Below are 22,259 nucleotides of genomic sequence, written 5' to 3'. Positions count from 1 at the left end.
TATTTTGTGAGATATGAGCTAAAAAATCCAGTAAAAATGAACCTTCGTTGCACCTAGTCCTCCAACGGTGGTTGCAGTTTCATATTTACTAAGTGGCATTACCTTTTGGTTTGCTTTTGGCTAAGAAACACTCTATTAACCAGATTTAACCCCCTCGGATTATTGATATATTTGATTAGAATCTAGGCTGCCACAACAACAACGAGATATATTGTACAATAACGGTAGATAAAACAAACTTGTTGCGTTTACAATTACCAAGTAATGTCTTTGAAAGGTTTTCTTTGAGAACCAGCTCCAATTTGATCTACTGCATTTATGTCTTCTGCCCTTGTTGACCCAAGATAGATATGAGTACAAAAATTACCTTGAGACCGCCTTTTTTCACCAACCAAACGAGCGGTTTTGAAAATCTTATGAATAAATTGAAAATCATAGTTTTATAAAAATCGTTATTCAATAACGGTGGTAGGGTGTTTAACCAAGACGTCAACAACGGTTCCCATCCCAAAGTCATCGGTTCCATGTATATCATTCCGCAACGTGATACCTAAAACCAAATAAGGTATACCGCAAGGACCTTAAACAATATATAAGGTGTTAACCGTCGCCGGGGAAGCTACGTCCAAATCCATAGGTTCAAAAATCAAATTCGTCGTGTTCGCTAGTTGAATAATTTCTCCGGACATTAAACATAATTTTTTATTATCGTCCAATACGGTATTCATGTTTTCTATCCAAACGGCGTCCACGGGACCGTCGAAAATCAACCATTTTCTAAAAGTTTGATTCTCTTTGTGGGATTGTGGCTAAATTTAATGACAAAGTATACTAACTTTGATATGTTAGTATTAGTACACTTTGTTATTTAATTTTGTCACAATCCCACAACTAAAACTCACGTATTTACCTATCATCTGTTGTAGACATAGCGAACTGTCTAAAACTAACAGCTAAAACGCCGTCCGACCATTCGTGAGATACAGGATCAAATTGACCGTATAACTGACCCATAGTAATACTCTTGGGGTTCATGACGGTATATATGGCTCTGTGTTCATCCATACCACCCTAGGGGGAAAATTTCAAAAAAATAAGGTACTTGAGTGGTTTCATGAAAAAATCATTTATATACAACTTTTGAAAATTTAAAAATTTTGTAGGTAGTTTAAATATTTCAGTAAAGTCGATGGGATATATACAAAAAAAATGGTTTGATCGATTTGACGACGACGAAAATTACTTTGAATGAAATTGAAGAACTTGGTAATATTGAGTTACATCCAATATTTATTCCGGACCTTGCATCGTCGGAATAACTTTTCTGAAGAAGAATCTCCAGCTGACCAAACGCATTAATGACTTTTTGACGACTAAACGTTATTGAAGTATCGTTTTGGAATAAAGGAAAATTTTTCAACCAAATTGGACGATATAGCTGTCTACTTAAAAAAATCATTAATGTTTAGATGAACACTAAAAAAAAGTCGATATCGATTTGATTGACTATCGAAATCAAAAAGATTTATGAAGAAAAAAGTTCTAAGAAGAAACATACAAAATAACACCTTATCATATTTCTAATACACCTCGTATATCTCCTATTAGATTTAGATGAAAATATTTTTATAAAAATCTATCAGTTTTATACCTTTTGTGTCTTATCCTGAAAAATGTAACTCTCTTGTTTCACCGTACGAGATGGAGACGAGATCGAGACGAGATCAAGACGAGATCGAGACGGGATCGAGACGGGATCGAGACGAGATCGAGACGGGATCGAGACGAGATCGAGACGAGATCGAGACGAGATCAAGACGAGATCGAGACGGGATCGAGACGGGATCGAGACGGGATCGAGACGAGATCGAGAAGAGATCGAGACGAGATCGAGACGAGATCGAGACGAGATCGAGACGAGATCGAGACGAGATCGAGACGAGATCGAGACGAGATCGAGACGAGATCGAGACGAGATCGAGACGAGATCGAGACGAGATCGAGACGAGATCGACACGAGATCGATTCGAAATCGAGACGAGATCGAGACGAGTATAATTTCGGAAATAAAAGCTTATTTCTTACGAGATCTTCGATTCAAGAGATCGTTTTACCAGGAAAATGTAAATCGTGCTTCAATAGACACTTAAAGACGCTGCTTGCAGAAGTCGAGACCTCTATCCACATTTTCTCGAAGTGGATCTTCAGAGCGCTACATTTGGGAGTGTTTGTAATAGAAAACGAAGATTTCTGATAGCTGCAACCAACCGATAATTTGGAATTTCTATAAAAAGTGAGATTGATAGTTCAGCTATAAACGCTGCGTTCATCAGAGACATAATAGATCGTTAACCGAGACGAGATCGAAACGAGACGAGTACATTCTCGCGAAAATAATTTTAATACTTACGCGTTCCTCGACCAATCCAAGAGCGTCGGCTAATATTCTATAAGAAGTGGTTTTTCCAGCAAAAGGTAAACCGACTATCATCAAACCGTGTCTGACGATGATCATTTCGTAAAGCTGTTGAACTTTTTGTAAAAAAAACTGCGTGCATTGTATATTTTTGATTTTACACGTATCTCTAACGGCTTTATTCAAAATAACGTAATCTGGTTCGGGTAGTACTACCCCCGGAAATAAATCTGAAGTTATGCCCTGAAAACGATGTTTCAATTTTAATTTCAATGATACAATTTGATAAAACTCGTACTAACCTCGAATAAAGGAACGTCTTGTTCTAAAAATTTGGCCAAATTGATATCTATTATAGACCTCAGTACTAAAATATCTTCTTTTTCTTTGGGGTACCTCAATTTTAAAGCGCCCGCAGCTCTCAGAACTGATTTAACAGCTCTCATTCCTGAATATAGGGGAAAAAAATTATGAAATAACAATTTTACACCATAAGAACAAAATCGTCTGGTCCTTCGAGCCGGATATATGAACCCGACTCGAAGGACCAAATAAAAATTGAATGGAATTTTGGTTCACCGTAATCGTAGTGATGTTGGGAGGATAATTGTTCGGAACATAACCTATAAGTTGCGACAATTTTGACGGAAAGCGGTTTGGCTGTCAAAAATCCGGACGCGTACAATTCGATTTCAGATATAAGCGCATAATCGGGTACCATCATAGCTACAGATCTGAAAAAAGCAATATTATCATAGATAAAATCGGTATTATTTTAAATTACCTAAACAGAGCTTTCAAATTATCTGGTAATTCGGATCTACCGGCATAACCAGGATTCATCGTTATGAAAACCGCGCACGTCGGATCTAAATTCAATTCGGTACCTTCGAATAAAAGTTTCTCGTTACCGGAATTGATACCTTGTAAAAAAAATTTTTTAGCATTTTTTTATGCATAATTGAATTTTTTCACCTCTCTGGATCGTCAAAATTTGTTGTGCTACAACCGAAAGTACTTCCAGATCTATACGATTGAATTCGTCGAAACACGACCAAGCGCCGCAAGATGCTAAACCCTGAAAATGAAAAAAGATGAAAATCGATACTGAAAAATCGTCTAAACGTGATGGAAACCTTGAAAAATTTCCCCAAAGCGATGTAATCCAATCCATCCGAGCAATTGAATACCACACATTGTTTAGCTACTGCTTTTGCTAAATCTTTCGTGGTTTCCGTTTTCCCGGTACCTGCAGGACCTTCAGGAGCTCCACCTAACAGTATAAACAGTATTTTAGTATAATTTATTTTTTTATTTTTTAAAATTTCAAACCTAAAAATTTCTAAAACAGGCTTTCAATTATTTTCCTTTCGAATTCTTTAATGTAGTACCGATTTATTTGAAATTTTGACCCCTGGGGGGATGTCACATAAAGTATCCCCAGAAATCGAAATATCATCAATAGTTTTCGAGTTATTCTCAATTGAAAAATACGATTTTTCGTCAAAAAAACCGTATTTTTTAATAGTTTTTTACGAATAACTCGGTAATTATGCGTTTTATCGAAAAAGTGTAATTAACAAAAATGAAGCTTATAAAAAACAAATAAATTAAATTATATTTTAAGGACTTAATGATGTACCTAAAGAAAGTTATAGGTATTTGAATAGCTTTTGTTTTACGTAATTGACCATTTAACCTCAAATAACGGGAAAATGGTGAATTTTTCAACAAAAACTCGTAGGATACTTTTTAAAGAGCTTAAAAAGACCTTTCTAATGATTACTAATAAGAGTCGTTTCGACTAAAATTTCTGTGATATGATGTAAAATAGTTAAAGTTAAAAAAAATGCACTAAAACTAACGACATTTCAATAAAAATCAAAATTAAACTTATTCCTTGTACAAAATACTTTATTTTCATGTTATTCATGACATCTGAGAATTTAGCTCATTAGAAATGCACAATTTTGAAAAAAATGAGCATTAAATAATACTTTTTTTAGATTTTAAAAAAATTTTCCTCATTTATGAGTTATGACCAAATTAATCTGTCACTATAGACGAGGATTGCTTATCCACAGCCCTTTGACCCTTTATTAATAAAATGTGGAAAATCTCCCTTCTAACATACATAAACTTGTAGCCCTGAAAATTACCTTTGAAATGGTTTTTTGTATGATGTGATAGTTTCAAAATTAATGGAGTTACATAAAAAATAAAAAAATTTTTGTGTGATTATAGGTTATGAAAAAGTTTCAAATTTTGTTGTACGGATTTTTTCTATCCATTCTAACTTGCCTGTAAGTAAATTTGAGAGTACCAAGAAATGATATACTTATAATCTTGGTAAAGGGGTGTCAGGGTGTAGAAAATGAAAAATCACTTCGTGTTTGGTAAATACACTTGTATACCGAAAAAATTCAAAATCAAAACATTTTTTATCAAAGGGGTGGTTCTTAAGGTTTGACAGGGTATAAACAATTAAAAATTACTTTAAGTAGACACAAGACTAACAAAAAGAATGCAAAATCTAAAAGCTGGCAGTTATTAGATTTATTTTCATTTTATTCTCTGTAAAGGGGTAGTTTTTAAGGGTTGAATAATAAAAAACAATAAATTTTATTAAAATTCTACGAATTTTTCACGGTAAAAATAAAATTGCAACATTTTAAATCGTTAAAAAACTTTCTTATATTATTTTCATTAAAAGGGAAGTTTATAACGATTTTTAAGGGTTGACATTTCAAAATATATAAATTTTCTATTATACAATATGCTAAAATATTTATGCTGCATAAACGAAAAGCATTTGAATTGAAAAAAAGTAGAAAAAACTATTTAATTAATATTTTTCGATAACAGGGTGGTTTTCACCCCTTAAAAACAATTTGCGCAACTTGCAACCACGTAGATCTTGATACGGAGGGTACGATGAATTCTAAATTTTAAGCTACAATTATTGAGCTTGAGTTTAACTTGATATTTCACAAATTTCGATTAATTTACTACTGAAACGATGAAAAATTTGATTTCAAATACCTAAATGAAGATGTAGGGCTCCAAACAAAGTCCTATAACATCTATCGGTGAGAGGAGTGACGACAAGCCTCGGGGTATTACCCAAATATTCATAACCGTACTTCAAAGTACTATTAATCATTGACGTGATCATTTGCCCTTCCTGAAACGATAATTAATCTTGATTCAAATCGATTAGTTCGAATCGAAACGTTCAATAAATCGATTTACCTCCCAATAGTACCTCAAATGACATAACCATTTGAAATCATGCGTATTTTTCACCCCTTCAGTTATCAATCCAGATAATACATCCCTGGCATGGACGTCCAATACAACCAAAGCTCCTGGAATATAAATAAGGTTCGGAATAAAATAATAAAAGTTTCCGATATTTAACACCTCCTGGGGTTCAGGGATAGACTTGACGAAGTCCTACACGTGTAAATTTAGATACAATATGATAAATAATAAAGAAGCATGGAAATTTATGGAAGCGACTCCTAGGAAAACGTCGACTCACTGACTGGATTAGATCAGACTTTAGACCGAGCAAACTTTCGTTTAGACTTAAGATCGATACAAAAGTCGAAAATACCATCAACGAGGACCCATCGTGGGGTCCTCAATAAATTGCTCAAATATGAGGAAAGAAGCGTTTGATAAAAGACAGAAACTAAGAAAAGAAAGAGATTCAAATGAAATCTGTTATAGTAGATTTTAAAATGATGTTATTACAAATTGTCGTACGTTAAACAAACACAGCACAAAACGCTGAAGAGATCATTGGCACATACTGGATTAGATAAGAGATATCAAAGTGATGGTATTACAAATCGTCGTAGGGCAGACAGGCACAGCCGTGGGGTGGATATTAGATGAGAGGAAAAGAAGATTTTGTGATTAGTTTGAGGTGCAAACTTACCCAAAGTTATCCTGTTTTGGGCGTTCAATTTACCCCTGACTAAATCCACAATTTTCGCTATCTGATTATTACATTTATCCAAATAGGATTTGAGATCGGATAAACCGCCCCCGATGGCTACGGTAACTTCGGTAGTCCAAAAAGTACAACCAACGCTCTGTATACATTGTCCCGGCCATTTCAACACCCACTGTTCTCGAGGTCTTAAAGGGTAATCTTCGATCGAAGCTCTAACCATATTGTGTACGGATTTCTTCATATCGGTTTCCAATTCCACCAGCCATTTTTCGACTTGTCCTCTAGCCAGAGCGGTTTGTATGACGTCTACCAGAGGTACGACCTCGCCTTCGCTAGATTTCATATGCGTAACGTCCAATTCTTCGGTAAACGTGAGTTTGGCTATACCTTCGAAGCATTTTTTGAGATGCGGTTGGACTCTAGTAGGATCTTTGGTTTCCGATAAAATTTCCAATAACTCGTCGTTGGATAAGAAGAAGAATCTCGGGAAGAACAATCTTTTCTTTTCCAAATAATCGTTCAAACCTTTTTGGATTAGATCAAGGAGACTGTTGCATTTTTTTAAACGTTCCGACATTTTGTCTATTTCCGCTACGGAAAGTACTTTCGGATCCGCGTATACAGTTTTCATCAAATCTCTCCAAATCTACGATATATATTAAAACAGCTAATAAAAATGAAAACGCAAATTATAAAGGTGTAATTACCTTATCGACGGCGCTGAAACGTCTACCTTCTTCTGGCATTTGTTGTTGGATATCCGGAGATGAAAAAATTGGTTCTAAGTACATCCAAGTAGATTGTACCTTTAACCATTCGTCTAGAATTTCTTGTAGCAACTGTAATTTAGCTTCCCATGCTCTGAAACACAATATAGAATCGTTTGGTTATACACAGTTTAGTTTGGTAAACACTTTCAGCTTTATTGATTCATCACAATTTTCCACGCAACTCCATTTGGTTTTTAATGTATCTTCAGTAGAAAAAACCCTTCTGGAAGCTCGTATAAATCCCTTTCCATCAAATATTAGATTAAGAAAGTATAAAAAGCTTAAAGAATCAAAATTTTGTTAAATCCTTAGCTGCATCGTCAGTTTTAATAAAAACCAATTGGGTTTTTTGCTTCAATTGGAATGTCCCTCCTCCAAAAGACACGTTTCCTTTTGTGGAGCACGAAAATTCCTCCAGGTCTTCCGTAGACTCAGACTCCATCATCAAACTCGCGCATTCAATCACTCAATGGACTGGATCTAATTTGAGGCTGGACGTTTTTTCTTCAAGGTTTTCTTCTGAATGTCCTTACAGCTACAACTCGCGTTTCTTTGAGGTTTTGTTGGACTTGAACACCAATTAGGAGCGATTACTAAGTGATGTGGTCACTATGAATCGATCAACTCTCTAGGGAGCGCAGCTTTTTCTTCCAGAACTGCGTTTTCGATAAAAATAATCAGGGAGGTTATCGAGCAATGTTAACCAAAGAACCATCGGTTGAAATTTTAGAGAAAAATGTTTCAAAGAAAAAGTTCAATAAAAATTCTATAAAAAATGCTATAGACATTTTTCACGAAAACCTATTTTTTGGCTGCTAAGACTCAAAATATATCGGTAGGAGCAAATCAACTAACTTCACCTAATCTAAACAAAGTATCAAATATCTTCGAATATATTGATTTTACAGAAAAATATTTAGAACAAAAATTGAAGTTCATTAGAAATTCTATAAAAAAAAAGTTATGAACAATTTCCACGTAAACCAATTTTTTAGCTGCTATGGCCGAAAATATATCGATAGAAGTCTAATTAACTAACCTCACCTAATCAAAAAAAAAGTGTCAAATATCTTCGAAAATATCAATTTTAGACAAAAAATTTTCCAGCAAAAAATGAAATTCATTGAAAATTCTATAAAAAAGGCCATAGACATTTTTCACAAAAACCTATTTTTTTGTAATTTATGATCCTAAATATAACTGTAGATATCGAATTAACTAACTTCACCTAATCTTAACAAAGTGTCAAATATCTTCGAAAATATTGATTATAGAGAAAAAAGTTTCAAACAAAAAATGAAGTTCATCAAACTTTCTTGAAAAGAAGTTATATACAACTTTCACGTAAACCTATTTTTTGGCTACTATGACCCTAAATATATCGGTAGAAGTCGAATTAACTAACCTCTGATCGACGTCTCGCGGGTCCAGAGATAACAGATCAGATCAACGCCTTTGTTGGTTATAACGCAAACTTTCTACCATTAACGTTTATAAAACTATGAAATTAACGATCGATTTGTTGATACTTACAGAGTTTCCTTTTCGAATGGTTTGATATAAGGCGAATTTTTCATTGTTTGCGTTTTGACTATATGATCATCTAATAAAACTTGTATATCGTCGACAGCGGAAATAATATAAGTTCCTGTATCTTTGTAAACCAAAACGCTGAATTCTACGTCCTGCCATTCTCCCAACATCTGTAATTTCATAAAATCGATACGTGGAAATATCAATATGAACAAAAACGCGCTTAGGACATATTTGTTTAGTATTAACCCCCGTATAAAGTACGATTTCGTAATTTTACCTTGGATAAATTCTTTTCTAAATTGTTTTCCTTGGTAGCCGCCTCCGAAATCGCTTCGAATTTCTCGAAATAATCGTCCAGACCGTAATCGATTATTTTTTCCAACGTTAAATTTTCATCGACCGTGATGGGGAATCCTACGATTTCGGAAACCTTTTCCCAATGACGTTCCTTCATTCCCGGATTTCCCAACGTTTGTATTATCGGCATGTGCTCTTTGAATTCTTCTATTTGTTCCCTAACCTAAAAAAAACGAATTTTTCCAAAAAAAAAGCCAATTTGTGTGGCGTATTTACCGTCGTGGCTAATTCTTGAGTGGCCGGTCGATCGGAAAACAATTTTTCCAATTTATAAACGTTTCGATAGTAAGTACCGACATCGCTTTCGATTATTTCGGGATCGTAACTTCCCACTCGAGATTTCATCCACATTTCGTATTTTTGTAAAAACTCCACGGAATTGTCGTATAATTTTTTGTACGGAGCTAATTTATCGTGGACTTGTTTCCTTAATGGATATTGAGATAATTCGAAACCGAAAGCCGCTTCTTCTTCGTTAAAACTATCGATTTTAGCCATTGCGAGTATTAATCTAAAATAATCAAAATGAATTGAATTGAATTTAATTGAATTGAATTTAAACGTATTTATTTAGTTTACCTTTCGTCGAGTTTTGTAGCTTTTCTGTGGTACTTCGGTAATTCGTCGATGTTACCGTTGTTTTCAAGTTCGTCCACCATTTTCGCATACATTTCTAATTCCTCTTTGAATTTCTCTATCTTTTGGGCCAGCAACACTTGGAATTCCTCCATTTTTTGATCCACCATTTGACGATGCTCCTCAAGAACTTTAGGCATGTATAAATACCTATAAAAAATATTAAGAAAAAAAAAACAACTTTTTTGCATATTAATTCTCACCATTGAAATGCGTTGTTGTTGAGTTTCATTTCGACGGGAGTGAAAATAATGTGGTCGGTCAAAAATAAAATATACGTCATTACATCCCTTAATTTATCCTCTAGTTCCAACATTGTGATTGCTTCGGCATCTCTCACATAATTGATAGTTGCTATTAGTTCGTGGGTATCCCCAGGTACTGCCAATGATTTATCACATATAGTTTGATATTCTTCGCTGATACTTCATAAAAAAACATTAACGGATTAGAAAATTTGATAAATTATTGAAATATTTAAAAGGTGTAGTTACGAAAAATATTTTACCGTCAAAAAACTTTATTTGTCTTGTAGTCCACTTCAAATTTATAAGAATATGATAATTTTAGAGAAAAAAGTTACAAATAAAAAATGAAGCTCTTTAAAAACTCTATAAAAGGGGTTATAGACATTTTTTACGTAAACCAATTTTTTTGTAAGTTATGACCAAAAATATATTGATGAAAGTCAAATTAACCAAGTTTATCTAGTCTAAACAAAGTATCGAATATCTTCGAACTTATCAATTTTAGAGAAAAAAGTTTCAAACAACAAATTAAACTCATTGAAAATTATATAAAAGAGGTTAAATACATTTTTCATGCAAATCTATTTTTTTGTAAATTATGACCCTAAATATATCGGTAGATATCGAATTTACTAACTTCACCTAATCTAAATAAAGTGTCAAATATCTTCGAAATTATCAATTTTAGAGAAAAAAGTGTTGAACAAAAAATGAAGTTCATCAAAAATTCTATAATAGAGGTTATATACATTTTTCACGTAAACCTATTTTTTTGTAAGTTATAACCCAAAATATATCCGTAGATGTGGAATTAACTAACTAACAGCTAATCTAAACAAAGTGTCAAATATCTTCGGAAATATCAATTTCAGAGAAAAAAAGTTTTCAATAAAAAATGAAGTTCATTTTAAAAACTCTATGAAAAAAGTTATATACATTTTTCACGTAAACCTATTTTTGTGGCTGTTATGACTCAAGTCGAATTAACTAACCTTACCTAATCTAAATACGATGTCAAATATCTTCGAAATTATTAATTTTCGAGAAAAAAGTTTTTTTATGAAAAATTAAGCTAATAAAGTTCTACAAAAAAGTTAATTACTATTTCCATATTAACCTATTCTTTTGGCCGTTATGGCCCAAAAATATTTCGCTCTCCACGAAAATGATAATCAATTTGATATTGACGATATATTTTTGATTATAACAGCCAAAAAACAGGTTCGTGTAAAAAAAGTATAAAAACTCTTTCATAGATTTTTTATGAGCTCCATTTTTTGTTCAAAAATTTTTTCTCTAATATCAATATTTTCTGAGTTACTCAGTAAAAATACTGGTGACAAAACATTCTTCTATAAGCAAGAAGAAGAAGTCAAAAAACGATACGAAAAAGGCCGTTTCATTGTAGAAGACCAAATAGATGAACTTAACAGCGTGCATCGTTTACAAAAAATTTTCTTTTAACAAATTTTGGCAAACTTCCATTTCGCACGACGATAAAATTGATATCATCTCACCTTTTACATAAAACCTGCAAATTTTTAATACATTTCTGTAACAAAATATCTTTGAAATTCTCGGCCGCCGTTTCCAAAGCTTTAATCAAATCATTTCGATTCATATCGTACAATTCAATACGAACATAATGTTCGTTTGCCAAAGGTATCCGATCAGCTATATCCTAAAAACGTATTAAAATATTTGAAAAGAATCAATTAAATATATTTTACATCCAAAATCGTCTATATTATACTGATGAGACCTACAAAGATCGAAACCGCTCGATATACAAGGATTTATCTATACAGTAAACTGAGGAGCTCCAAAGTAGGGCCTAGAATTTGAAAAAATAAATGATGGGGGACGTGGTCTGCAGTTTCAACCTCCTCCGTGCCCCAGCAAGCAGAGATCATTAAGAGATGCAATAGCTTCGTCGTTGTCTTTGTCAACGGGCACCCAAACCAGCTGGATCTTGTAGCCAATCTTATAACCATCACCAGATTTTCTTCTGGAGCCGTCTGCGTGCACCAGGTGGCTGCGTTAGTCAGCATATCAAGCTAATATTGACACTAAAATGATGTGAAGCTCCACCATTCATAAAAAAATTTATTTACCTTATATTTTAAAATTTCGTTAGCCAATTCCTCAAAGTTATGTTCTCGAGATAAAAAACTATTAACATACGATTCGTCTTTGCCGTTAATTAGCGGCAAAAACTCGTCGAAATCTTGTATTCTCAATTCGGGTCCGATCCTTTGCTCTTCCAACATATTTCGAATTTGAGTTTTATACTCCATGGCCAATTCTTCGGGAAATATCGGCTGAAAAACGCCAAATATAATTCAAAAAATAAACATGGATTGAACTAACCTTTAAATAATTTTCCCCCTCGATCCAATCTAGATAGAGTTTGGTTTCTAATCTTGGTATATCTCGAACTGCTTCTATCATAATATCTATAAGATATACCAGAGCTTCTCTGAAGCTTTTAAAAGACGGTTCGAATACCAAGGTGTTACCTCTTTGTTGTAATTTAATTTGGAAACCTTTATTGAGGTACTGAAACAGATATCGACGTTTAAAACTCGTCTCAAAGTCGAATAGATATCAAGGAAGACATTTTTAACAAAATAGCTACCAGTGGAAACCCATCCTGACCTAGAGATGGCGGTAGCTGCTTGAAAAAACCACAATCCATATTTCAAGTTTCAATAGTCTTATCCCGGCCAATATAAAAGTTGAAATAGATTTGGACCTCGATGAGATTGGTCCATGAGAAAACTGTGCAAAAATGGAACGGAAAACAGCGCCTTGAAGATATTTTCTATCCAGTTTTGGATGATGTTTCAATGAGTCCAACAATTTTTGTCGGTATCAAAAAACTAAAAAGAGAGAATTGGATCCAAAGAAGACAAATAACGTTCCATTTGCAGGCAAGGTTATGGCGTCGATTTTTATGGGATAATTTCCATCGACCATCTTGCAAAAGGAAAAACTATCAACGGCGACTATGATGTGAGAGAAAAAATCAAGCGAAATCGGTCGCATTTGCCTAGAAGACGTGTTTAAACGACTTCAAGCTGCTTAACTCATACTAAACCCGATTATTTCAAAACCGAATCAACTTTCTAGTCCATATAGGGAGCGATGATGAATTTTTCGTGATTCCATAACAAAATGACCGTAATCAACCAGTAAAAGTCAAGTTTGAAGTTTCTTTCGACTTTACACGTACCATTGAAAGTTTGGAGTCACTAATTCGATTCACAGAAAAAGCAAGAGCATTTCACTGCTATAAAGACAGTCAAACGACGTTCGAGACCTTGAAAACATATTTAACTACGACGTCGATATTATTAATTAACTTTATTAATGTTACAAACTCGTCCAAGACATAAACCGTGAAGCTGTTATAGCAGAAGTATCAAATTTAGCGTATTTGATATTTTTTTATAAACAACGGAAGTTTGTTTATATTAGTCATTTTTCACGTAAACCTATATTTTTATAAGTTATAACCCAAAATATATCGGTAGATATCAAATTAACTAACGTCACCTAATCTTAACAAAGTGTCAAATATCTTCGAAAATATTAATTTTAGAAAAAAATGTTTCAAATAAAAAATAAAGTTCATTAAAAAGCTGCTGAGCTCATATTAAAACCGATTATTCCAAAACCGAATCAACTTTCTAGTCTATATAGCGAGCAATGATGAATTTTCCGTGATTCCAAAAAAAATGGCTTTGATATGTTTTTTTTTATAAACAGCGGAAATTTGTTTATATTATTACATTTCAAAGACGCCGAAAAACGACTTATTCGCCAAATTTTAGATTTCCATTTTAACCGAACAGGACTTGCTTCGCGTTCCGTGTCGTGGACGAGGTTGTAACAATATGTATAAAACTGACCTTGACGTCTAGTATATATTTGACGTAATCAGCCAGTGAATTGAAACATAAAGCTTGCAATTGGTAAGTCATAATGCTAGCAACGGCGTTATAAAAAGATTCCATCTTCTTCTTTTTACCAGGATCAGGTAGTCTGTTTTTTTTATTACCTTGTAAGAATATTTCTGTAACCGCGTAATAATATTTAGACATCAAATTATCTTTACAAGTTTCGATCTGTTTGTTAGTGGTAAATTTGAATTCGTTTAATTCGAAAGCTCCCTGATGATGTTTGAAAGCTTCGATATCGAGTAAACGCAAATCTCTGAAAACGTGATAAGAATGAAATTACTTAATTTTGATTAAAATATTTCGAGCTCACTTAAATTCCTTTTCCCATAAATCCAAAACAGCTGCCAAACAAGGATTTATACAATGTAAATTCTTTTTAATTTTTATTTTGGCGGCATTGAATGCCGGCCGGAAGTTATTTCCGATATCTTTCAATTCCCTTCTTACCGGTGACAGATCGTCTCCAACGGCTTTCACAAAAACGGGATCTTGCAAAACGAAATCTACTATAGCCTTTTTAACGGCCATCATAAAATCGTCTTTCACGTCTTGAATACACGCCGCTAATGTTTTTTCCCATTTTCTCAGTTTTTTTGGTACCAAAGATAACACCTAATTGAAAAAACTAATCATTAAAACCAATTGTATTTTTATTTATCAAGTTGTATTTGAAAATCTGGCAACGCTGTCAAACATCAACTATAATGTCAATAACCTTTGAATGTAATATTTCGTAATCATTTTCTCACATTTTCTGACATTTAAAGCCAACTTACTCTAAGTAGTACTTGTTCGTCAAGGGGTGCTACATGTACAGTATCAACCCCGTGTTTTACGTAATAATAATAACGAAGCATTTCTCTATCTTGCGCGTTAGGTATATCATCGCTAGTTGTATCTTCTTCTGTGCCAACAATCAATTTAACTAATCGATTTCTGTATTCTTCTCGTTGTTTTCTCAATAAAGTATAAGATGTTAAAGTTGATTGTTGTTCAGCAGCTAAAAACGATAATTTTACGTTATAAATAATTTATTTAATGTACGCCATTGTTTACCTCTCTTTTTGTCTAAAGTTAATTGTTTCCTATATTTGGGATACGCTGAAGCCAAAATAGGTTTTAATAATTCAGGTGGTAAGGAAAATAAAGATCTGTCGTGTATATTAAAATCGGAAGGTAGGGTTAATCTTGGTACTTTGATATTAAGATCACCTCGAGCTTCTAATTTCGCTCTTTTTTCTGTAATTTTTTTTATTAAACGATCCCTTTCTACGTCTCTAGATCCCATTTCTAAAAAAATTAATTTTTCATATGACTCCTACGAGACCTGCAACTCCTTATACACCATTGTATTATTAGTTATATACATTAAATTTCGACTGTTATTAATCATACGATTATCGTATAAATAAATAATATATATTTTCTTAATAATTTATTAGGAATGAAAATAAACTATTGATTTAAAATCATATGAAATCATATGACATTATGTGAAACTTGTCAAACGTCAATTGATTATGTCATATATTAAGTTAACGTAAAAATTTAGGTCTATTTAATAAATACCGGCTTTAAGAGATTTATATGAAAAATTAGAAACACAATTAGAATAAAACGAAATGGTAAGCTTTCATACCTGTTTATACGAATGTTTTAATCGTTCATTTTCTATTTAAAAATGATATTTAATTCTTGCTAAATTCCATACTTCTATTACAAGTAACCCCTAAATATTTATTTTTCCATGGAAACGAACATCTTTACGTTAAAAATCAATAATTCTACTAGGCTGACATGAGTTTATCGACAAATTTTGGTAATATATTCAATATTAAATCTAGATTAGATGTTAATAGATCCAAAATTACGACTACGTTTTTTGTTTATATAAATATCGGCATAACGTTAATTTACGCTTTCTATTTAACCCTTCAGATTTTCTTTAAAAGCGTGAGATATCTCTACCTTACCAAACACAATTTCGCAGCAGAAAAATCTTTGTTAGCCACCCTTCGTAAAAAGACAGGTATAATATAATAATTGATACAAATTGTTTAATTATATTTATTTATTCTTATTTAGGTTATACTTTTGCAAATTGTAAAAAAGCTTTAGAAATGCATAACAATAATATAACAGATGCCGAAGTATGGTTAAAACAACAAGCTCAGGCTCTAGGTTGGTCAAAAGCGACTAAACTAGAAGGCCGACAAGCAACTCAAGGACTCGTAGGAGTCGCCGTTGATGATAATTCGGGAGTACTCGTAGAAGTTAACTGCGAAACTGATTTCGTATCTAGAAATAAAGAATTTCACGATATGGTGCAAGAAACAACTATCAGTTGTTTAAATTACATTAAGAATCATCAAAAATCACCGAATCAACTTAATACCAAAGTAATTTCATCAATATTCGATTACGTTTTTGTTTTTACTACTGATTTTATAGATATTTCTGGATAGCGAACAGTTAAAACAGTTAAAAACACCTGATGGTAAAATTTTAGCTGATCGACTGGCTCTAATGATTGGTACCGTAGGAGAAAACGCCATTTTGAAAAGAGCAATGTGTCTTAAAGTCGGTAATGGCGTTTATTTGACAGGTAATGTATTTTAATGTCTTATTACAATTTTGAGGTTATTCTTCTTTTTCCAGTGACTTTTCGTTCATCTATCGGTAGCTATGGAATGTTTTTGCAGAACTTATAATGGGGCCGTTCATAAAATACGTCACGGTAAAATCCGTTTTTCCTTACCCCCTCCTCCCATTGTCACGCTTTCTGTGACCCCACCTTATAAATATCGTCACAAAAACTAACCCACCCCCCTTATAAATATCGTCACAAAAACTAACCCACCCCCCTTTAGATGGTAAAATTCAATAGATAGTACATAAATTTTGAAAATTTAAATATTTATTTAGTTTTTATAATAAAATATAATAAAGCTTTTTCATAACAAATAAATAAATAATATTTTTATTAATTAGAAGTCCAAGGATTCTGTAAATGCGCCGAAATATCTATAATCAGTATTGCAGCATCTTCTTCATTTATTTCAAAACTACCCTCCACTTCATCATCATCTATACATGCTGCATTTTCCATGCCATCTTTTTCATCTCCTAATGCGCATAATAGTTCTTGAGCTCGTTGAGCTGCGATGCGAGTTGGTTGTATGCGTCGAACTACTTCATCTTTTCTTTTTCGTTTTCGTTAGATGTGTGATATAGACTACATTCTTTGCATGTTCTACTTGCTAATTTATCGTGAATTGACGGACAAAACCAATCGTAAGGAAAATCTTCAGGCTGAAGTTTCACTGCAAGATGAGCAAATAAATTAAGATATTTACCATCTTCAGAATTCACTTGCGATACCTTTAATCCGTTTAGAGTTTGTTGTAATTTAATTGGAGGTGGCAAAAATCCGTTTGGAAGTAAATTTCTCAAACTACTTCTAGTTTGGTCACAGCAGTCTTTGTCTGAGCATTTCAAAATTTGTAATAAGTATTGTGATTCACGAACATGTTTACAGTACCAATATATATTAATATTTGTGCATCATCACTATCATCTTCTTTTGGTGCAATATTCTCTGCATCTACATCATAACCATCGGCTTTTAATGACTTCCAAACACTAGCTGAAGTTGTCCCTGCATATTCAAAGCTTTTTTCTCCTTTCCACAGGATTGTAAGCACTCCTGCCTGGTGCATTTGTAACAACAAATAAAGCATCTAAATTAAATTACTTTTTCATAGTGAGGATTTTCGTCAGGGCCCCCATCAGCAGAAATAATCACTACAGGTTTTGGCGATCCAATGTTGTTGTAGGCCAAACTTTTAAATGACACCAGTTCAAAAATTTTTTTGAAATCATCAGCATGTGTCTTGGCTCTCGAACTGAATGTTTGCCACTTCGAATAGCTATAAATGTTGGTCCTGAATAATTTACTTTTGAAAGATTTCCAAAACCATTCGGTTCAATAACAATACCCGCGTATATAGATGGTATCAATTTATGTCCAGCATCCACTACCCAGTCATGGTCTGGAAGAGAAACCCCATATTGCATATGCATCAATAATGGTGCTTGTTTTGAAGCTGCTGTAAGTCCGATCGGAACTCGAGCTTTATCATCCTGAGAAAAAAAATATTTCATTAGGTCCAAGAAAAGAAGCAAGACTCTCTAAATACCTAATTGAAGCTGTGGCAAACTCGGTGTCAATATGTTTTTTCTTCAAGTCATTTTGAGCACGAATTAATTTCACTGGAACCGTAGAGACATGTCTATTTCCTTCACGAGAAATTGAATTTCGTGATAAAAGTTGTAAGTACGTAGCACTTCTACTCAGTGATGGCAATTTTCATGATCGTTTGCAATAAAGCTGGTTGATCCTCTTCTAAGCTCGGCCGACCTAGATTGCTTCTTATTTTTAATTTTTCTGCTACATCCGGATGCTCAAGACAAACATCCTAAAGCTTCCTTTTTTATTGCACGGGATTTCGATGATCTTTGTTGAGCTAAATGTTTACGCTTGAGAGATTTTTTTTCAGTTTCTATTTTGTCTTAGTTTTTTTATTTCTTCATCAAGTCCAGCTGTAGACAAACCAGAATCTCTTTGCAAAAGTAATGAATTTAAACTTGATTCCATAACTGAAATTTTTTTTGCTCTCATCTTGGGCAGGTGTAGCTGTTTTTAAACTGCACATTTGTTCTTGACAAGACAAAATATTTTCAGTAGAGACTGTTTTTTGTGATGGAAGATCTTTACTCGTTGACGCTTGAGGCCCATCTTTGAGTATTTTGTGGCTAAAAAAACAAAAAATTGATTCAATAAAATAGAGGCTTATACAGGCCAGTTTACACTATAAATCTACATATATAGAAATTATTCAGGATAATGAAATAATATATACCGTGAATAATATTGATATAACCCCGATAACAGTAAATATATAAACTAGGTAAAATAAAGTTTTTGACTTACCGTAAGACTTGTGAAAAACGTTAAATTTCTTGCTTTGTTGTAAGTTATCTTTTGATTTAAAGATTCAATGATATTTTGAATATTCACTTCAAATTGCTTGCCATCACTTTTGTATTCTTGTTTCAGATCATTCCAAATCTTGTTAACATTTTCTTGAACGATCATTGATTTTATATCCGGATAACACTTTTTATAAGTGTTAAATAATTTTTGATAAAGTTCACCTCTTACCGATGTCATTTTCTTCTAATATATATACATATATATATATATATATATATATATATATATATATATATATATATATATATATATATATATATATATATATAAATATTTCGACTATTGAATTCAAGAGTTATAAATTTTGGTGAAGTAGTTCACGTAATAAAAAGTATTAAATGACGAATGAAGAAATTATATAATAATAAAACCATGAGAAACAGTATTTTCATTTGTTACTACGGTGAGAGCGCAGAGTTCGTGGAAACGTTACTTTTTTAAGTATCGGTAAAACAAAGAAACCGATTGTGACCGATCGCAATGCCGCTAGAGCCAAGTCAAAAGGCTAAACCCGCGCCACAGAGCCAGCGCTTATGTTGAAAAATAAACAAAAATAAATATATTAAGTTACAATTTATAGTAATAAAACTGGATACGTTTGAAAGTCGATATATTTACTATAAAATAGAAAATAAATGACTTTTTGTCATGATGAAAATTTAAAAATAAAAACAGTCAAAAAAAAATACTTATTGAAAATATTTTAATGAACAGCGAACGTCACATTGTCATATACCCCCCGTCCCCCCTTGCCACACTTTGTCATTCTCAGCAAGAGCCCCCCCCCCTCCTTAAGTGCGAACGTATTTTATGCACGGCCCCATTTTAGACATTTTAATGTCTTACCAAAATTTGAGATTATTCTTCTTTTATAAGTGCCTTTTCGTTCGTTTATAGACAGTTATGAAACGTTTTGTAGAACTTAATATTGATATTTCAGTGTCTAATCACTATTTTTAGGTTATGCACATCCTTCCGGTACAACTATCGATAATATTCAACTAGGGAGGTTGGGTGGTTTATTAGCTTATAAAGTGTTGGAAAAAAATGAAACTACTATCGAAGTTGCTAGAGGTGAGGGTAGTTTGGTACGTTTTTGGGTTATACGGAGAATTTTTTTATTACAGGAATCTGTCAACATATCGTCGGTATGCGTCCTACAAAGTTGGGTTGTATAACCGACAAACCTAACGTTAATAAAGAAGATGAAACGTGTCTTATTCATCAAGAATATCTTCTAGATGATACTCTAACAGTTAACGATGTTCTCAATTTACATAATATAGAAATTGTTGATTTTAAACGTTTCGAATGTGGAGAGAGCGCTAAAGCCGTTGGTGATCAACCATTGGAATACGTTGAAACTTGTCAATAAATGATTTTTTATATAGTTCACTCTATTTTGTTGTTTTTTCATTAAAATATATTGAAATTTGTGTTTTATTTATCATATTTTCAGTACGGTGTATATACAGGTTTGTTCAAAACGAAAATATAAAATTCACAAAAACGATAAAAAAATTCCTTTAAAAAACGATAAACTATAATTACGTAACGTAAAACAGTTTTCCGCGTCGAAATATTAGTTAAACCAATCACGTGACTCAAACGAAAATAAAACAAAACATTGACGTATAGAAACGTCAATCGTGCTAAACGAATCACGTGACAGATAAACAAATCATCTGAATACAATTCTGGGTTGAAATATCATTGGTTAAACCAATCACGTGAACGATAAATAAATAAAATCGATACGTCAAGTAAAGTCAATTTTAATCACACCTCTATACAATCCTGATCGGAAATATTTGCATATCGAATCACGTGACCGATAAACGGAAATAAAATCGATACTTCAAGTAAAGTCAATTTTAATTACACCTGTATATAATCCTGATCGGAAATATCATTTGCTAAACGAATCACGTGACCGATAAACGGAAATAAAATCGATAAATAAAGTACGCCAAAATTTTTGTCTTTAAAAAAAAACTATTTTTATAACAAAAGAGACGTAAAATCAAGACGATCTAGAAACATGAACATATATAAAAGGTATAAAAAATTGAAGAAATCAATTTTAACAAACTGTCAAAATGAGCGGATGTCGATTTAAAAATGTCCTCCGTGGAGTAATCAAATGATTTTGCTGTAAGCTTCTGGGTGGAACTTTATTTGCTTTGTGAAGTTATTTGTTACTTTTTACACCTAATTATTTCCATTTTTACTTCAAAAAACCTGTTGCTTGAGGAAGTGTGAAATTAACATAAAAAAAGCTTATTTTATATATGTCACCGTATGATTGTAAACATCGTTAGTTTATAATCAATCTCGCGATATTATAAACTGACGAAAAATTGTGAACTGCAACAAACCACTTACAATTTTACGTATTATTTCTCGATAGTTTATAATCTGTCAATGTGGAATCGTAAAATTGCGATATAACATGCAGGGTTCATAATATGTCCGGTTTTATCATCCATAGGTATTTGTCAAAATCTCCGTAAAAGTAGTATCAGGAGAACAGAAGGTGAAAGGTATGTGAATTTGTTTTATTCAAATTATACAACCTGGGTTTCTTACCTGCGGCCCTCACTCATGAACTTTTACATAATGTTGAATATTCTTTGTGTCAGATTTTTTCTATCCATAAATACTTTTAAGTATTACCACAAGTGAGTAATATTTTTAACATGAAATTTTAGATAAAATTGAATATTTTTTGTAACAGATTTTCTTTGTCCATTAACACTTTCTAGTTTTTATGACGAAAAGATAGAATTACTAGCTTATAATACATACATTCAAATTCAAAATGAAACTAAATATCGATGTATTATAGTTTCAAAAATTTCGCTGAGACTTAGGCTGTTCGGACGATAATTTTTTGGGAAGAGTTAGTCTTTGCTAGGTTTGGGAAAAGCCAGTAGTACAATGACTTCTTTCATGAAGTCGGGAGGTAGGATGTTTTCATGCAAGTATTTATAATAAACATTACTAAAATTGCTTTTATGGGTAAAAGATATTTTGTATTCCGTCAGGACCTGGCGTTTTCCTAGGTTTTGTATTTTTAATTGTTGCAATCTTAATTCTATCTCATCGATATTTATAGTTTCATTTTTAATTTGAATGTATATATTATTAACTAGGAATTTTATTTTTTCATCCCCGTCATTATTAGTCATGTGTTATACGTGTACTCGCACAAAGCTTTCTACGAGTCCATTAGCTTTGTCATCGTCTGTAAATGCTAGAATAAGTGATCCGTAGAACGTAGGTAATTTGGTTGTTAATCACAGTACTGA

The 22,259-nt window shown here is 32.7% G+C and overlaps 2 protein-coding genes across 2 annotated transcripts in view; one reads left to right on the top strand and one right to left on the bottom strand.

The window, feature by feature from the left end:
* Window positions 1-15,625, bottom strand: part of LOC130891363 (dynein axonemal heavy chain 7) — a 40,666-nt gene extending 25,041 nt beyond the window's left edge. The window contains 26 exon segments of the mRNA XM_057796020.1: window positions 368-550; window positions 606-777; window positions 911-1,071; window positions 2,411-2,659; window positions 2,719-2,864; window positions 2,996-3,150; window positions 3,201-3,339; window positions 3,392-3,494; window positions 3,553-3,689; window positions 5,459-5,600; window positions 5,669-5,784; window positions 6,363-7,026; window positions 7,088-7,241; window positions 8,684-8,853; window positions 8,964-9,206; window positions 9,260-9,554; window positions 9,623-9,829; window positions 9,883-10,104; window positions 11,445-11,608; window positions 12,042-12,248; window positions 12,298-12,486; window positions 13,842-14,145; window positions 14,203-14,504; window positions 14,669-14,892; window positions 14,949-15,182; window positions 15,532-15,625. Of these exon segments, the coding sequence (XP_057652003.1) occupies window positions 368-550; window positions 606-777; window positions 911-1,071; window positions 2,411-2,659; window positions 2,719-2,864; window positions 2,996-3,150; window positions 3,201-3,339; window positions 3,392-3,494; window positions 3,553-3,689; window positions 5,459-5,600; window positions 5,669-5,784; window positions 6,363-7,026; window positions 7,088-7,241; window positions 8,684-8,853; window positions 8,964-9,206; window positions 9,260-9,554; window positions 9,623-9,829; window positions 9,883-10,104; window positions 11,445-11,608; window positions 12,042-12,248; window positions 12,298-12,486; window positions 13,842-14,145; window positions 14,203-14,504; window positions 14,669-14,892; window positions 14,949-15,180 (5,280 nt within the window). The 5' untranslated portion in view covers window positions 15,181-15,182; window positions 15,532-15,625.
* LOC130891364 (elongation factor Ts, mitochondrial) lies at window positions 15,395-20,384 on the top strand. The gene is made up of 6 exons (XM_057796021.1): window positions 15,395-15,517; window positions 15,831-15,921; window positions 15,978-16,291; window positions 16,344-16,497; window positions 19,909-20,022; window positions 20,076-20,384. The coding sequence occupies exons 1-6, from the start codon at window positions 15,515-15,517 to the stop codon at window positions 20,321-20,323; spliced, it is 924 nt and encodes a 307-aa protein (XP_057652004.1). The 5' UTR covers window positions 15,395-15,514; the 3' UTR covers window positions 20,324-20,384.
* The last annotated feature ends 1,875 nt before the right edge of the window (window positions 20,385-22,259 follow it).

The sequence above is a fragment of the Diorhabda carinulata genome, chromosome 3, assembly GCF_026250575.1.
Source record: "Diorhabda carinulata isolate Delta chromosome 3, icDioCari1.1, whole genome shotgun sequence".
NCBI classification, from domain to species: domain Eukaryota; kingdom Metazoa; phylum Arthropoda; class Insecta; order Coleoptera; family Chrysomelidae; genus Diorhabda; species Diorhabda carinulata.
The sequence above is the reverse complement of the archived record's forward strand: the minus strand, read 5'-3'. Positions and strand labels throughout refer to the sequence as shown.

What these genes read in the sequence shown, in the direction of transcription:
- LOC130891364 (XM_057796021.1), top strand. An exon ending in CACCCTTCGTAAAAAGACAG is followed by an intron (nt 15,922 to 15,977) that starts GTATAATATAAT and finishes ATTCTTATTTAG; the next exon opens with GTTATACTTTTGCAAATTGT. An exon ending in CGAATCAACTTAATACCAAA is followed by an intron (nt 16,292 to 16,343) that starts GTAATTTCATCA and finishes CTGATTTTATAG; the next exon opens with ATATTTCTGGATAGCGAACA.